The 18,013-nt window shown below is 51.3% G+C and overlaps 1 protein-coding gene across 3 annotated transcripts in view; it reads right to left on the bottom strand.

Moving 5' to 3' along the window:
- The window catches only part of si:dkey-172j4.3 (diacylglycerol kinase eta), a 268,396-nt gene that overhangs the window by 52,429 nt on the left and 197,954 nt on the right, over positions 1–18,013 (bottom strand). For all 3 annotated transcript variants that reach the window (XM_043704352.1, XM_043704350.1, XM_043704351.1), the window contains exons 8-11: positions 14,771–14,873; positions 10,455–10,617; positions 9,015–9,123; positions 2,006–2,145 (exon numbers count right to left, since the gene is read on the bottom strand). In XM_043704352.1, the coding sequence (XP_043560287.1) occupies positions 2,006–2,145; positions 9,015–9,123; positions 10,455–10,617; positions 14,771–14,873 (515 nt within the window). The remainder of the gene's footprint in view (positions 1–2,005; positions 2,146–9,014; positions 9,124–10,454; positions 10,618–14,770; positions 14,874–18,013) is intronic.

The raw sequence follows: 18,013 nt of genomic DNA, 5'->3' as shown, positions 1-18,013 counted from the left end.
GCCTCCGACTTATCGATGCAGTGATCGGACAATTCTCTCCAATGGGGCAGTAATGGGGGATTCTCTTTATTATATGGGGCAGTGTTGTGGGGATTCTCTCTGTAGTAGGGGTAGTGAAGGGGGGAGTCTCTCGTTAATAGCGACAATGATGGGTGGATTCTCTCTGTAATGGGGACAGTGATGGGGGGATTCTCTCTGTATTGGGGGGCAGTGATGGGGGGATTCTCTCTGTAAAGGGGCAGTGATGGGCGGATTCTCTGTGAAACAGGGACAGTGATGGGGGGGATCTCTTTGTAATAGGGGACAGTCTCTCTAGATTAGATTACTTACAGTGTGGAAACAGGCTCTTCGGCCCAACAAGTCCACACCGACTCGCCGAAGCGTAACCCACCCGAAGCGTAAATTCCCCTACATTTACCCCATTTACCTAACACTATGGGCAATTTAGCATGGCCAATTCACCTGGCCTGCACATCTTTGGACTGTGGGAGGAAACCGGAGCAACCGGAGGAAACCCACGCAGACACGGGGAGAATGTGCAAACTCCACACAGTCAGTCGCCTGAGGCAGGAATTGAACCCGGGTCTCTGGTGCTGTGAGGCAGCAGTGCTAACCACTGTGCCACTGTGCCGCTCTCTGTAATAGGGAACAGTAATGGGGGGGGTGATTCTCTCTGTAATAGGGGACATTGATGAGGGTAATCTCTGTAATAGGGAACAGTAATGGGGGGGTTCTCTCTGTAATAGGGAACAGTAATGGGAGGGTTCTCTCTGTAATAGGGAACAGTAATGGGGGGGTTCTCTCATTCCCTGTGTAATAAGGACAGTGATGGTGGGATTCTCTCTGTAATGGGGGCAATGATAGGGGGGCAGTGATGGGGGGATTCTCTGTGTAACAGGGAGAACTGATGAGTGATATCTGTCTATTATAAAGGACTCTGATTGTGAAACCCTCCATTCAATGTATGTAATACACAGTGCATGGAGAGATACTATTTGGTTTACTTGGGCCTGATGGTAGATGACTGCAGTGTGTGGACCAGCAGAGGGAGTCCTGCACCCAGCCCTGCTCACACTGCAAGGTGAGCCCTTCAGAATATTGCCAGGATGTTCGCTCTTGCTCTCACCCTTTCTGTGAGGTGTTCTGGGGAAGCCTTGTCATGTAGCGTACACCCCCAGGTGATGGTAGAAGAGGTAATAAGTCTGAAGAAGGAATGGCTGACGGTGGGTTTACAAAATGAGCAGAGCGTCTGAGGAAGGGTGGGACGAGGTGAACAGGAATTGAACAGGAGGACGCTCTGGGATTCTGCAGTGAGGGTGTAGGAAAGGGGAGTGGGAGTTCAAACAGAGTTCAGAGATTGTGTATAACAGGGGTTTAAAAAGCAAGGAATTTTAACAGACTAAATAACGGGAGTAACTGGAGGGTCCATGCTGAAGATAACTGGCCAAAGGACTGGAGGGATGATCCTAATGTGATTGGCTTGGGTCTGGCATGCAATGTCTTTGAAGACTGATGAAAGCAGATTCAACTCGAACTTTCAAACAGAAATTGGACAAATAAAAAAGTGCGGATGCAGGAAATCGGAAACAAACACACAAATTGCTGGAGAAGCTCAGCAGGTCTGGCAGCACCCGTGGAGAGAGAAACTGAGTCAATGTTTCGAGTCTGATGCATTGTGCTTGAGGACTGTCAATCTTCAGCTCCAGAGAAGAATCACATTGATCTCGAAATGTTAGCTCTCTCCACAGAGGCTGCCAGACTTGCTGAGTCTCTCCAGCAGCTTAGGAGTTGGTTAAATACTTTTTACAAATGTTTTCGGGGTTATGGGCATAGAGCAATAGGAATGAGGGAAACCAATAGCTCACTCAGAGCTGGCACAAACACAAGAGGCCAAATAGCATCTTTCTTGTATTGCGTGGCATCGTTTCTAAAGGAAGGAGGCTGCCTGTCAGGGAGGATGGTCATGGGACAGGGATACACCAACACAAGCACACCTCCCCGTTACCTGTCCAACATCTTGGTGGTGGCACGCTCCAGTTTGGCCACAACCTGAGGAAGCTGTGCATCGTCGTCACATAGTCCACCCCAGCCGAGTACCCTCGCCAGGTCATTGCCTGTCCCCAGGGGCAGCACGCCCAGCTTACACTGGCAAAGAGAGAGTCAGATATCTGTCAAACAGTTCTGAGGAAGGGTCACTAGACCCTGCTTTCACTCCGCCGATGCTGCCAGACCAGATGAGTTTCTCCAACAATTTCTGGTCTTGTTTCTGTTCATCACTGTCTGCTCACTCTCAGCCTCCATCACTGTCTGCCTCCAAGCCCTGCCCTTGTCTGTCTCTCTCTGACACACCCTCACCTCTCTGTCTATCTGTCTGAGCCCCACCATCTCCTGTCTGTCTCAGTCCCATCATCTCCGGACTGTCTGTCTGTCTCTCAGTCCCACCCTCTCCTGTCAGTTCGTCTCAGTCCCACTGTTTCTTGTCTGTCTGACTGTCTCTGTCCCACCCTCTTCTGTCTATCTTTCAATCCCACCCTCTCCTGTCTGTCAATCTGTCCATCTCTCAGTCTCATATTCTCCTGTCTAACTGCTTGTCCAACTCTCAGTCTCACCCTTGTCTGTCAATCTCAGTCCCACCCTCCCCTGTCTCAGTCCCACTCTCTCCTGTCTATCTACCTCAGTCCCACTCTCCCCTGTCTGTCTGTCTCAGTCCCACTCTCCCCTGTCTGTCTATCTCAGTCCCACTCTCTCCTGTCTGTCTCAGTCCCACTGTCCCCTGTCTGTCTGTCTCAGTCCCACCCTCTCCTGTCTGTCTCAGTTCCACCCTCTCCTGTCTGTCTCAGTCCCACTCTACCCTGTCTGTCTATCTCAGTCCAACTCTCCCCGTCCCCTGTCTGTCTCAGTCCCACTCTCCCCTGTCTGTCTCAGTCCCACTCTCCCCTGTCTGTCTCAGTCCCACTCTCCCCTGTCTGTCTCAGTCCCACTCTCCCCTGTCTGTCTCAGTCCCACTCTCCCCTGTCTGTCTCAGTCCCACTCTCCCCTGTCTGTCTCAGTCCCACTCTCCCCTGTCTGTCTCAGTCCCACTCTCCCCTGTCTGTCTCAGTCCCACTCTCCCCTGTCTGTCTCAGTCCCACTCTCCCCTGTCTGTCTCAGTCCCACTCTCCCCTGTCTGTCTCAGTCCCACTCTCCCCTGTCTGTCTCAGTCCCACTCTCCCCTGTCTGTCTCAGTCCCACTCTCCCCTGTCTGTCTCAGTCCCACTCTCCCCTGTCTGTCTCAGTCCCACTCTCCCCTGTCTGTCTCAGTCCCACTCTCCCCTGTCTGTCTCAGTCCCACTCTCCCCTGTCTGTCTCAGTCCCACTCTCCCCTGTCTGTCTCAGTCCCACTCTCCCCTGTCTGTCTCAGTCCCACTCTCCCCTGTCTGTCTCAGTCCCACTCTCCCCTGTCTGTCTCAGTCCCACTCTCCCCTGTCTGTCTCAGTCCCACTCTCCCCTGTCTGTCTCAGTCCCACTCTCCCCTGTCTGTCTCAGTCCCACTCTCCCCTGTCTGTCTCAGTCCCACTCTCCCCTGTCTGTCTCAGTCCCACTCTCCCCTGTCTGTCTCAGTCCCACTCTCCCCTGTCTGTCTCAGTCCCACTCTCCCCTGTCTGTCTCAGTCCCACTCTCCCCTGTCTGTCTCAGTCCCACTCTCCCCTGTCTGTCTCAGTCCCACTCTCCCCTGTCTGTCTCAGTCCCACTCTCCCCTGTCTGTCTCAGTCCCACTCTCCCCTGTCTGTCTCAGTCCCACTCTCCCCTGTCTGTCTCAGTCCCACTCTCCCCTGTCTGTCTCAGTCCCACTCTCCCCTGTCTGTCTCAGTCCCACTCTCCCCTGTCTGTCTCAGTCCCACTCTCCCCTGTCTGTCTCAGTCCCACTCTCCCCTGTCTGTCTCAGTCCCACTCTCCCCTGTCTGTCTCAGTCCCACTCTCCCCTGTCTGTCTCAGTCCCACTCTCCCCTGTCTGTCTCAGTCCCACTCTCCCCTGTCTGTCTCAGTCCCACTCTCCCCTGTCTGTCTCAGTCCCACTCTCCCCTGTCTGTCTCAGTCCCACTCTCCCCTGTCTGTCTCAGTCCCACTCTCCCCTGTCTGTCTCAGTCCCACTCTCCCCTGTCTGTCTCAGTCCCACTCTCCCCTGTCTGTCTCAGTCCCACTCTCCCCTGTCTGTCTCAGTCCCACTCTCCCCTGTCTGTCTCAGTCCCACTCTCCCCTGTCTGTCTCAGTCCCACTCTCCCCTGTCTGTCTCAGTCCCACTCTCCCCTGTCTGTCTCAGTCCCACTCTCCCCTGTCTGTCTCAGTCCCACTCTCCCCTGTCTGTCTCAGTCCCACTCTCCCCTGTCTGTCTCAGTCCCACTCTCCCCTGTCTGTCTCAGTCCCACTCTCCCCTGTCTGTCTCAGTCCCACTCTCCCCTGTCTGTCTCAGTCCCACTCTCCCCTGTCTGTCTCAGTCCCACTCTCCCCTGTCTGTCTCAGTCCCACTCTCCCCTGTCTGTCTCAGTCCCACTCTCCCCTGTCTGTCTCAGTCCCACTCTCCCCTGTCTGTCTCAGTCCCACTCTCCCCTGTCTGTCTCAGTCCCACTCTCCCCTGTCTGTCTCAGTCCCACTCTCCCCTGTCTGTCTCAGTCCCACTCTCCCCTGTCTGTCTCAGTCCCACTCTCCCCTGTCTGTCTCAGTCCCACTCTCCCCTGTCTGTCTCAGTCCCACTCTCCCCTGTCTGTCTCAGTCCCACTCTCCCCTGTCTGTCTCAGTCCCACTCTCCCCTGTCTGTCTCAGTCCCACTCTCCCCTGTCTGTCTCAGTCCCACTCTCCCCTGTCTGTCTCAGTCCCACTCTCCCCTGTCTGTCTCAGTCCCACTCTCCCCTGTCTGTCTCAGTCCCACTCTCCCCTGTCTGTCTCAGTCCCACTCTCCCCTGTCTGTCTCAGTCCCACTCTCCCCTGTCTGTCTCAGTCCCACTCTCCCCTGTCTGTCTCAGTCCCACTCTCCCCTGTCTGTCTCAGTCCCACTCTCCCCTGTCTGTCTCAGTCCCACTCTCCCCTGTCTGTCTCAGTCCCACTCTCCCCTGTCTGTCTCAGTCCCACTCTCCCCTGTCTGTCTCAGTCCCACTCTCCCCTGTCTGTCTCAGTCCCACTCTCCCCTGTCTGTCTCAGTCCCACTCTCCCCTGTCTGTCTCAGTCCCACTCTCCCCTGTCTGTCTCAGTCCCACTCTCCCCTGTCTGTCTCAGTCCCACTCTCCCCTGTCTGTCTCAGTCCCACTCTCCCCTGTCTGTCTCAGTCCCACTCTCCCCTGTCTGTCTCAGTCCCACTCTCCCCTGTCTGTCTCAGTCCCACTCTCCCCTGTCTGTCTCAGTCCCACTCTCCCCTGTCTGTCTCAGTCCCACTCTCCCCTGTCTGTCTCAGTCCCACTCTCCCCTGTCTGTCTCAGTCCCACTCTCCCCTGTCTGTCTCAGTCCCACTCTCCCCTGTCTGTCTCAGTCCCACTCTCCCCTGTCTGTCTCAGTCCCACTCTCCCCTGTCTGTCTCAGTCCCACTCTCCCCTGTCTGTCTCAGTCCCACTCTCCCCTGTCTGTCTCAGTCCCACTCTCCCCTGTCTGTCTCAGTCCCACTCTCCCCTGTCTGTCTCAGTCCCACTCTCCCCTGTCTGTCTCAGTCCCACTCTCCCCTGTCTGTCTCAGTCCCACTCTCCCCTGTCTGTCTCAGTCCCACTCTCCCCTGTCTGTCTCAGTCCCACTCTCCCCTGTCTGTCTCAGTCCCACTCTCCCCTGTCTGTCTCAGTCCCACTCTCCCCTGTCTGTCTCAGTCCCACTCTCCCCTGTCTGTCTCAGTCCCACTCTCCCCTGTCTGTCTCAGTCCCACTCTCCCCTGTCTGTCTCAGTCCCACTCTCCCCTGTCTGTCTCAGTCCCACTCTCCCCTGTCTGTCTCAGTCCCACTCTCCCCTGTCTGTCTCAGTCCCACTCTCCCCTGTCTGTCTCAGTCCCACTCTCCCCTGTCTGTCTCAGTCCCACTCTCCCCTGTCTGTCTCAGTCCCACTCTCCCCTGTCTGTCTCAGTCCCACTCTCCCCTGTCTGTCTCAGTCCCACTCTCCCCTGTCTGTCTCAGTCCCACTCTCCCCTGTCTGTCTCAGTCCCACTCTCCCCTGTCTGTCTCAGTCCCACTCTCCCCTGTCTGTCTCAGTCCCACTCTCCCCTGTCTGTCTCAGTCCCACTCTCCCCTGTCTGTCTCAGTCCCACTCTCCCCTGTCTGTCTCAGTCCCACTCTCCCCTGTCTGTCTCAGTCCCACTCTCCCCTGTCTGTCTCAGTCCCACTCTCCCCTGTCTGTCTCAGTCCCACTCTCCCCTGTCTGTCTCAGTCCCACTCTCCCCTGTCTGTCTCAGTCCCACTCTCCCCTGTCTGTCTCAGTCCCACTCTCCCCTGTCTGTCTCAGTCCCACTCTCCCCTGTCTGTCTCAGTCCCACTCTCCCCTGTCTGTCTCAGTCCCACTCTCCCCTGTCTGTCTCAGTCCCACTCTCCCCTGTCTGTCTCAGTCCCACTCTCCCCTGTCTGTCTCAGTCCCACTCTCCCCTGTCTGTCTCAGTCCCACTCTCCCCTGTCTGTCTCAGTCCCACTCTCCCCTGTCTGTCTCAGTCCCACTCTCCCCTGTCTGTCTCAGTCCCACTCTCCCCTGTCTGTCTCAGTCCCACTCTCCCCTGTCTGTCTCAGTCCCACTCTCCCCTGTCTGTCTCAGTCCCACTCTCCCCTGTCTGTCTCAGTCCCACTCTCCCCTGTCTGTCTCAGTCCCACTCTCCCCTGTCTGTCTCAGTCCCACTCTCCCCTGTCTGTCTCAGTCCCACTCTCCCCTGTCTGTCTCAGTCCCACTCTCCCCTGTCTGTCTCAGTCCCACTCTCCCCTGTCTGTCTCAGTCCCACTCTCCCCTGTCTGTCTCAGTCCCACTCTCCCCTGTCTGTCTCAGTCCCACTCTCCCCTGTCTGTCTCAGTCCCACTCTCCCCTGTCTGTCTCAGTCCCACTCTCCCCTGTCTGTCTCAGTCCCACTCTCCCCTGTCTGTCTCAGTCCCACTCTCCCCTGTCTGTCTCAGTCCCACTCTCCCCTGTCTGTCTCAGTCCCACTCTCCCCTGTCTGTCTCAGTCCCACTCTCCCCTGTCTGTCTCAGTCCCACTCTCCCCTGTCTGTCTCAGTCCCACTCTCCCCTGTCTGTCTCAGTCCCACTCTCCCCTGTCTGTCTCAGTCCCACTCTCCCCTGTCTGTCTCAGTCCCACTCTCCCCTGTCTGTCTCAGTCCCACTCTCCCCTGTCTGTCTCAGTCCCACTCTCCCCTGTCTGTCTCAGTCCCACTCTCCCCTGTCTGTCTCAGTCCCACTCTCCCCTGTCTGTCTCAGTCCCACTCTCCCCTGTCTGTCTCAGTCCCACTCTCCCCTGTCTGTCTCAGTCCCACTCTCCCCTGTCTGTCTCAGTCCCACTCTCCCCTGTCTGTCTCAGTCCCACTCTCCCCTGTCTGTCTCAGTCCCACTCTCCCCTGTCTGTCTCAGTCCCACTCTCCCCTGTCTGTCTCAGTCCCACTCTCCCCTGTCTGTCTCAGTCCCACTCTCCCCTGTCTGTCTCAGTCCCACTCTCCCCTGTCTGTCTCAGTCCCACTCTCCCCTGTCTGTCTCAGTCCCACTCTCCCCTGTCTGTCTCAGTCCCACTCTCCCCTGTCTGTCTCAGTCCCACTCTCCCCTGTCTGTCTCAGTCCCACTCTCCCCTGTCTGTCTCAGTCCCACTCTCCCCTGTCTGTCTCAGTCCCACTCTCCCCTGTCTGTCTCAGTCCCACTCTCCCCTGTCTGTCTCAGTCCCACTCTCCCCTGTCTGTCTCAGTCCCACTCTCCCCTGTCTGTCTCAGTCCCACTCTCCCCTGTCTGTCTCAGTCCCACTCTCCCCTGTCTGTCTCAGTCCCACTCTCCCCTGTCTGTCTCAGTCCCACTCTCCCCTGTCTGTCTCAGTCCCACTCTCCCCTGTCTGTCTCAGTCCCACTCTCCCCTGTCTGTCTCAGTCCCACTCTCCCCTGTCTGTCTCAGTCCCACTCTCCCCTGTCTGTCTCAGTCCCACTCTCCCCTGTCTGTCTCAGTCCCACTCTCCCCTGTCTGTCTCAGTCCCACTCTCCCCTGTCTGTCTCAGTCCCACTCTCCCCTGTCTGTCTCAGTCCCACTCTCCCCTGTCTGTCTCAGTCCCACTCTCCCCTGTCTGTCTCAGTCCCACTCTCCCCTGTCTGTCTCAGTCCCACTCTCCCCTGTCTGTCTCAGTCCCACTCTCCCCTGTCTGTCTCAGTCCCACTCTCCCCTGTCTGTCTCAGTCCCACCCTCCCGTGTCTGTCTCAGTCCCACCCTCCCGTGTCTGTCTCAGTCCCACCCTCCCGTGTCTGTCTCAGTCCCACCCTCCCGTGTCTGTCTCAGTCCCACCCTCCCGTGTCTGTCTCAGTCCCACCCTCCCGTGTCTGTCTCAGTCCCACCCTCCCGTGTCTGTCTCAGTCCCACCCTCCCGTGTCTGTCTCAGTCCCACCCTCCCGTGTCTGTCTCAGTCCCACCCTCCCGTGTCTGTCTCAGTCCCACCCTCCCGTGTCTGTCTCAGTCCCACCCTCCCGTGTCTGTCTCAGTCCCACCCTCCCGTGTCTGTCTCAGTCCCACCCTCCCGTGTCTGTCTCAGTCCCACCCTCCCGTGTCTGTCTCAGTCCCACCCTCCCGTGTCTGTCTCAGTCCCACCCTCCCGTGTCTGTCTCAGTCCCACCCTCCCGTGTCTGTCTCAGTTCCACCCTCCCGTGTCTGTCTCAGTCCCACCCTCCCAAGTCTGTCTCAGTCCCACTCTCGCCTGTCAATCTGTCTGTCTGTCTCAGTCCCACCTTTATCCGTCTCTGCTCAGTATTACATCAACTAAACACGAATCATAAGAGTTAATTAAAAGTAAACCAACTCTCCAGATTAAGCACATAAAACACACCGAGGCCGCTATCACTCGCTGACCTGTTTGTGTAAACCCATTTTATCGATTTCAGACAAGACCCAGCCCACGCTCCCATCTCCTCCGCAGGCCAGAATTCGGAATGTGGAGAACTTCTGGAACAGACGGAGGCTGCCAGGGGAACAAACACAGTTACAGCTCCACTCCAGATCAGGCAAGGAAACGACAATAATCACACACCCTGAATGTTGTAGTAACCTCCCTCCTTCACCCATCCCACAATTTCTTGACAGTGGCTATTGTACTGTGTTTGAAATGTGCACAGAATGCAGCAGGAATTGCTGAGGTAGCTCCAGCATTACATAGGAATAGCTTCAAGTAAACCCCATGTCAATCTCCGCAAAGAGTTTGGAAAGATTTGAATTTGTCTTTGCATAACTGGAAACCAGGTTCAGACATCCCATCAGCAAATTCACTCTGATATCTTGGCCAAACAGTTCCATTGGAAGTAATGATAGAGTTGCCGCAACAGCACAGTATTAGACCTTGAGGACGTGTGTCTACAGGTAGATAGTCCAGTACTGAGATTATGCTGCACTATTTCAGGGGCAGTACTGACAGAGTCCTGGACTGTCAGGGAGCAAGCGTAAAGGGGTGCTGCACACTCTGAGGATCTGTACTAAACATGGGCTGCAATGTTGGACTATCTAAGGGGCTTATAATGAAGAAACACTCAGTGAGGAGGGCTCCACACTGAGGAAGTGATGTGCAGTCAGAAGGTCAGTACAGAAGAAATGCTGCACTATCAGAGGGGCAGTATTTAGGGAATGCTGCGATGTCAGGCAGTTAGTACCGAGGGAGCGTGCAGGCAGAGTCAGTACAGAAAGAGTGCTGCACGGTCGGAGGGTCAGTGCTGAGGGAAAGATGGACTGTCAGAGGGTCAGTGCTGAGGGAATGATGCACTGTCAGAGGGTCAGCGCGGAGGGAATGATGCACTGTCAGAGGGTCAGCGCGGAGGGAATGATGTACTGTCAGAGGGTCAGTGCGGAGGGAATGATGTACTGTCAGAGGGTCAGTGCTGAGGGAATGCTGCACTGTCAGAGGGTCAGTGTGGAGGGAATGATGCACTGTCAGAGGGTCAGTGCTGAAGGAATGATGCACTGTCAGAGGGTCAGTGCAGAGGGTGTGCTGCACTGTCAGAGGGTCAGTGCTGAGGGAATGATGCACTGTCAGGGGTGCCATCTTTCAATTGAGTTAAAAGATTCCAGTTAACAAAGAATAGATATCTCTCTTCCTGCCTTGGCTAAGATTCCTCCTTCAATATACAGCACCAAAAAAAAAACAGCTAAACTTTTCGTTTGCGTCACAGTTGCTGATACTAGTGTTAAGTAGCTGATATGAAACTGCACTGAACAAAGTGAAATGTTAAGTGGAAGTGCTGAGGAATGTTTAACAATGATAAGCCATGAGACAGCCGGTGCACAGATGGTAGCTGGACTTACCCGAGGTGGGGCCCACCAATCATCAGGTCGAATACCTGCGCTGGGTTCAGCAGCTGTTTGAACTTCCTGAGGAACTTCACTCCCTGGTTATCACCACTTTTGGAATTCACCAGGACCAGGAGGGGACTGCTGCAGGATGAGGAGCAAGTGGCCTTCCAGAACCCTGAATAAAGACAAGGACAGAACACAAGGCTCAGCAATGTTACTCCGACTGAGAGATTAAAGAAAAGACACTGTGAGCACAACGGCAATAAGATAGGCTGATTGGGAAATTCCTAGGCACATCACCAGAGGGGAAAAATAGAGAAACCCAATCTTAATTGGAAATGAATGTGCTTGGCATCCTGGAGATCCGTTTTCAGATATCCACGATGAGACATTCATATTTTCTACTGTTCCTTTGCTTTGGGTAGGGTCAGACTTCCAGGGGATGGTCCCCAGGACCGGAATCTGACAGATAATGAGGATATTTGGGAGGTCATCCTCTCCACCCCATTATGTAAAGAGGGCCTTACCTGTGACAGTACCCCACAGCAGCTCCAAGCTCTGACTTCCTGGGCCTATGTGCTGAGGCGTTGCAATAGGCCCCAATCCTTGGGAGGGGAGATGTCAATAAGCGCGAGGGAATTGATGACCTTGATGCCCCATCAGTTTGGGCTGAGCCAGCTTTAAGGCAGAAGCCCCTCTCAAGTACTTCCCTCCAAGGCCAGACCTCATTCCCCCACATCATCCACACTGTCCCTTCTTCAAAACAATGTAGAAGAGATTCAAAAAGATTTGGTCTTGAACAGCACTGTCAGGCATCACTTCCTTTAGGGTCTCAGCCCTTCCAACCTCCTGACAATTCCTTATGCAGACAGCTGCCTCATTCATCCGTGCAGGAACACCCATTGAATAATGAGAAGGCATTTAGCACGCTTGCCTTCGTTGCTCAGACCTAGGAGAAAGGGAGGACTGCAGATGCTGGAGATCAGAGTCGAAAAGTGTGGCGCTGGAAAAGCACAGCCAGTCAGGCAGCATCCGAAGAGCAGGAGAGTCGATGTTTCGGGCATAAGACCCCTAATGAAGGTGTTCCTGATGAAGGGATAATGCCCAAAACATTGACTCTCCTGCTCTTCGGGTGCTGCCTGACCTGCTGTGCTTTTCCAGCGCCACACCTTTTGACATCATTGCTCAAACATTTGAGTATAGGAGTTGGGACGTTATGTTAAGGTAATGCTGCACATTGGTGAGGCCTCTCCTGGAGCACTGTGTCCAGTTCTGGCCACCCAGTTATAGAAAGGATATTATTAAGCGCGAGATGATTCAGAAGAGATTGACCAGGAAGTCGCCAGGAATGGAGGGCAATTTTATTACACAGAGAGTGGTCCGTGTATGGGGGTATGAACTTCTAACAAAAGTGGTGGATGCGTGTACAGTTACCATTTGTAGCTCAGGTTGAGGTTGTAACATCACCACAGGAAATGACATCACCAACCCAAACAAACCCAAACATATAAATATAAAACAGGAATTTTCAGCATTGCTTCACGTGAGGTCCACTGAAGATGTTACCTAATAAGGTAACGAAACGTCTGGAAATGAACCTTTCAGCTCAGTGAGCAAACCTACATCCAAAACAGTAACAATGTTTAAAAGACATCTGGATAAGTACATGATTAGGAAAGATATGGAGGGATATGGGCCAACTGGGACTAGTTTAGTTTGAGATTATGGTCGACATGGACTGGTTGTATCGTATGGTCTGTTTCTGTGCTATATGACTCTATTACCCTGATTTTACAGGTATCAATAAAGTAAATGCAACTCACAAGGTCTGTACATTTACTCATGATTCTTCTCAATTCCAATCCATAAAGCAAGATGAACTTTCCTTATTGACTCCTTCACAACCCACAGGGCAATATTCACACACACACGGCCACAAACTAACACACGATCCCAAAGGGGAAAGTAAGTCATACTTGGACATAGATGTACTGGCCTTAACTGAACTCTTTTTCAAGTAAGTGTCACTCAACACTTTTACTGGTTCTTCCTTCTGGGAACGATAGTCACACACACAGGGGATCGTATGCATCCTTAAGGCTAAACGCAAGTTGCACTGATATCTTTGCAGGGATTATCCAATGGCAGTTATTCCTGAGCAGTGCACAGTGACCTCTAACAATGGACCTATATTCTCAGCACTAACCCAGCCTCTGCCTGGGACTGAGTTGATTTTGATTTATTGTTGTCACACGTACCTAAGTACAATGAAAAGCTTTGTTTTGTGAGCCGTACAGGCAGATCACTGCAAGCATGGTGCTTAGACAGAGCGAAGCACACAAGGTTATGGCTGCACAGGAGGTGTGTAAGGCAAGATCAGTATTAGGTTTGAAATTAGAGAGGTCCATTCAGCAGTTTAATAACAACATTCATTCAGTAGGTTCTCTGCTGTGTTAATTCAAAATGAAACGATGTACAAAAAGCTTACAGTGAACCAGGAGGTATAGGTGAGTGCTGTTCAGCTTCTCGCTAACTTCACAGCAGTGATCAGACTGACACTTCCCAAAAGTCTCGCCATTCCCTATCTTCTGTGAGATAAAGCTCCTGGACAATGTGGTATAACTGACTTCTTCCACGACCCCCTGCATGTGCTGGGGAAACAATCCTGACTGGAATTGCTCCTTTAATATATTTAAAATAGGCAAGCCAGATCAGACATGAGTTGACTAAATGGCCGATGTGGGAGCATTATGCGTAATGCTCCAGTCATGTTTAATCTCACTATATTGTGTCATTTATATCTTCACTATGTTGAAACATGTTTCCATAGCAACCATCAGACTTGATAGCTCATTGCTGCATGGCTGAGTCAGAAGTCATTTTTAAAAACCAATTTGTGAACACTCAAGGTACCAAAGTGGAGATTCCCTGCCTAACCCAGAGTGAGAAGTTTAGATTTAGAAAGCAATTTGTAATCAGAGCTGGGTGTCGCTATGTGCAAAAATAAAAGGATCATAAAACGGGAAAGTTTACATTCCCGCCTCAGGCAACTGACTGTGTGGAGTTTGCACGTTCTCCCCGTGTTTGCATGGGTTTCCTCCGGGTGCTCCGGTTTCCTCCCACAGTCCAAAGATGTGCAGGTTAGGTGAATTGACCATGCTAAATTGCCCGCAGTGTTAGGTAAGGGGTAAATGTAGGAGTATGGGTGGGTTGCGCTTCGGCGGGTCGGTATGGACTTGTTGGGCCGAAGGGCCTGTTTCCACACTGTAATGTAATCTAATCTAATCATACAAAGAGTCTCCTTCCCAAGATACCATTTATGAAGGGAACCTCAGCATCACAACTCCTTTCAAAGAGACAGTCTCACCATACGGATCCCTTGTAACACTTAAGTCTTTAAGCAAATCCATGTGTTTCCCTCCCTCCAATCAATATGCACTTACACTGCATGTGGGTGCTTACAATTTTGCGTGATTATATCATTCCATGTTTGTCTGTGTGTATGTAAGTGTATTTCTGGGAGCACCTATGTACATATGGGCATTTCTTTGTATCATTTTGCCTGCGGCTGTGTGTGAACGTATCTGCCGATTAGTGTTTGCGAATGCCTATGTATTTGAGCCTATCACTCTGCGTGTGCGCGTGCGCGAGTGTCTGTCTGGGTGTCTGTGTGTGTGTGTGTGTCTGTGTGTTTGTCTGTCTGTGTGTGTGCGTGTGTGTGCGTCTATCTGTCTGTCTGTCTAGAATAGAATAGAATTCCTACAGTGTGGAAACAGGCCATTTGGCCCAGCAAGCCCACGCTGACCCTCCGACGAGTCACACACCCAGACCATTCCCCTACCCTATTACTGTGCACTTACCCCTGATCAATGCACCTAACCCACTCATCCCTGAACACTATGGGCAATTTAGCACAGCCAAAACACTTAAATTGCACATCTTTGGATTGTCTGTCTGTCTGTGTGTCTCTCTGTTTGCCTGTATGTGTGCCTGTATCTGTCTGTGTCTGTGTGTCTCTGTTTGTCTGTGTGTCTCTGTTTGTCTGTGTGTGTCTGTGCCTCTGTGTGTGTGTGACTGTCTGTCTGTGTGTTTCTGTGTGTCTGTATGTCTTTGTCTGTCTGTGCGTCTCTGTGTCTGTGTGTGCATGTGTGTGTGTGTGTGGGGGGGGGGGGCTCTGTGTGTAATGTCTATGTCCATGTGTATCCTGCACAAAGCTCGTCTGCTGGCATTGAACCAATTGCTGTTCACCTCCATTGGTTTGATGGATTGAAGAGGATGGGATGACAATACTCAGTTACTGCGGGACTTCTGCCTTTTCAGTTACTCACCGTCTGGGTCGATGCTGTTCAGGGCTGTTGGAGGAATGACAGACAGCTTGCACTGGCCCAGCGGGCATTTCCTGTCTAACTGCTCCTTGCATATATTGTGGACCTGAAAAACAGGGCACACGTGCTCAAACAAAGCTCCCCATACAGATTTGCAGTAAAAATCACAACAGGAGAAGGCCTGGGTCACATAGATGACAACAGCAGATTGTCACTCTCCGCACCCAGCCTCATATAAACAAAATTCCTTGTAGGCTTATGAGACTACTATCTGTGTTCACAGCACATCAGGAAGAGGATCTGATTATGAAAGATCTTATTTATACTTAAAGAAGATTAAAATGATCCAAAGCTTGATCTTGAGAGTGGAAATGAGTTTAAAGGAATCTGTTTTTCTCTCTATTTCATTTGAATAAATGATGTGAGGATTGATAGGAAATGTGATAGAAAGGAATAGAAGGATGTCTTGATCAGATGAGATGAAGTGACACAGGACTCTCGTGTGGAACAGATACAGCAACAGTGGGGCTGTATGCTGTCAAATTCCATACAACTCCATGAAACAAGAATGGAGCATTAAAGATATCACCATCTAGATTGACTTCTGAAGCCTTCAAAATATCACTCCATAAATAGCAGTCAATTAAAGGATGATTATAAACATGAACCACGTGCGTGCTCAACATTCTAAAATGTCTTCATCAGCTGACACAAGGGACTGGTTACTACGTGCCCCTGTTGGGTGGGTTTTCAAGTGGGAAGGGGGCATGCAGAGCAGAAGGGTGCACCTTCTTGTTTATCCCTGAACCCAGCCCCACGATACAAATAGTGGGCATGCATCAAAATTGCTAAGTCACCATTATATACACATGGATAATTAAGAGTTAACCCCATATCTGAGGAGTACCGGATGGGGACAGCATAGAAGGAACTTCACATTCACTTTACAGGGGTAGAGGAAGCTGGACTGTGTCTAACCCCATGCTGTACCTGTCCAGAGAGTGTTTGATGGGAACAGTGTTGAGGAGCTTTACTCTATGTCCCATCCTGTGCTGTCCCTGACCTGGCAGTGTTTAATAGGGGAAGTGGTGAAGAAGCTTTACCAACTGTTCACTGTTGTGCTTAATCTGACTGCATTTGCATTCGTTATACAGTTTCCAAATAGCCCACACCCCTTCCACAATAGAAGGGTGTTGAATTATGACCTTGAGTTCCATTCAATACGACCGCATTTAATGAGTTCCTTACTCAGCGGAGAGAATGTGCTGAGCCCCACACCTTAGTGGTGAGGTCAGTGAGAGGATTTCCGGAGACAAGGTGATGATTTCATTGCTAATTTACTGATTGAATTGGCTCAGCTTCTGTATGACACAACGCTTCTTGAATGCTCACTTGAATGAATGCCAGGCCCATAGGAAATTATTTTTGGCAACTGCTATCAGATGGCTCTTCCCCAGTGTCGGCCCAATCGGGATGTAGGGGAGATGGTGGGGGTGGAGGAAGCAACAGCTACTGCCATCTCCCTAACCATGTATACCCTGAAGGTGATAGTAGCAATAAGATAGTCCAACGTTCTGGGCGTCACATGTCAGAATGCACAGTTTACCCTTGAAGGTGTACAATGTAGATTCATGAGAATTATATTAGAGCATCTATGGTTAAATTATATGGATAAATTATTTCAATTTGGCTGGCATTTCCACAAACATAGAAGAACGAGGTCATGTCCTTTTTTAATTAAAGTAATAGGTTTTGACACATAGGAATGAGTTCCTCTAAATGGTGAGTACAGAACATGGGACAGAATTAGAAACAGGCTACTGAGGAATCTCTTTGCAGCCTCTGGTTTCATTTAAGATGCTCTCAATCGATTTACTGCCACCAATCCTTCCCCTTTTCAAAAAATTAGCCTCAGTTACTGATATCAAATGGGGAAGGAAGCCCACAGGAAAACTTCAGTAAAACGGCAGCCTCACTCTCGTTGAGCAGAATAGGGTTATACTGGGTTGCATCTGAGTTACATGGTAGCTTCTTGTGAGAGCTCAGCCTAGAGTTAAGAGCTCTTTAAGTAAGAAGTACTCTTATGATTTAAGAGCAAGTACATATTGCTATTTCACTTTATCATATTTTTAAATCAACATGTTCAGGCACTTCACGACAAACCTGTGCAGAAGGTGGGAGGAGAACTCAAGCCTTTAAGTCAGAGGGAGGAATGACCACCACTTCACTACAAGAGCATCTGCAATTTAGTTTCATGGAATATAGCCCTTACAACAACAGTTTGGTAGGCTCCTCCCACAAACAGTACTTTATATCCTGATGGGCAGTGCCTACCTGGTGACATCAGTTAACCCCTTCAGGGATTAATTGTCCGAAATGACAAAATCCAGAAGCAATCCTCACACACAGGGAAATCTGGAACTCTTCCAGAAGGCTGTGGATTCTGGGATAGATACAACTGTGATCACTCAGATGCTTGATGGACAAGGAGGGGGGTTAGTGTTTGGTCGTGGGAAAGTCAAAAAACGGGATTGAGGTAAATGGCAGCGATGAATGGACATGACAGCGAAGCAGACTAGTTTCTGACTAGTGAATGAGATGAAACTGTGCAGACCGATTCTTTGGAAGACTTCACTTGGGACGTCAATCCAACACGACCCACACTGACTCTTGCTGGACGTGAATGTGTTCAAACTTGGACAGACAAGGCTGAGTTCTGATTCACATGATCAGAAACATATCATTTATGCTGATCTCTGTCTAATTTCTCATGTGAAGTAGAAGAGGGCTCAGTAATCCTCAGTCCGGGAGGCGAGAGAGGTCCTGGTCATGAAAGAAAGTGGGAGTGGACTACATACGCAAAACTAATGAGCCCAATTACCCCAGGGTAGCAGGTGAGATTAAATCTGCCATTGCAGCATTGGCAATCATTGCAAAGTGAGCAGAAATGTTTTCAGGCGAGGTATTGAAGGATGGGGTGGGAAGGAAATTGAGGAATTAGGATTAAGGGAATAAGGAAGAAAGGGAGAGGTAGAAAAATAACTCAGGGATTGGAATTTGCGGGGAGATGGGGAGGACAGGGAGATTGGGAACAGGGATCTGGGAATCATGAGCAGAGGGAGACTGAGAATCGTGGGAGAGGGGTTATCAGGAGCAGAGGGAGACCGGGAATCGGGGGAGAGGGGGGTATGAGGGGCAGAGGGAAACTGGGAATCGGGGAGAGGGGTTATCAGGAGCAGAGGGAGA

This window comes from Chiloscyllium plagiosum, chromosome 15 (assembly GCF_004010195.1).
Source record: "Chiloscyllium plagiosum isolate BGI_BamShark_2017 chromosome 15, ASM401019v2, whole genome shotgun sequence".
Taxonomy (NCBI): Eukaryota; Metazoa; Chordata; class Chondrichthyes; order Orectolobiformes; family Hemiscylliidae; genus Chiloscyllium; species Chiloscyllium plagiosum.
This window is presented reverse-complemented; position numbering and strand designations above follow the sequence as displayed.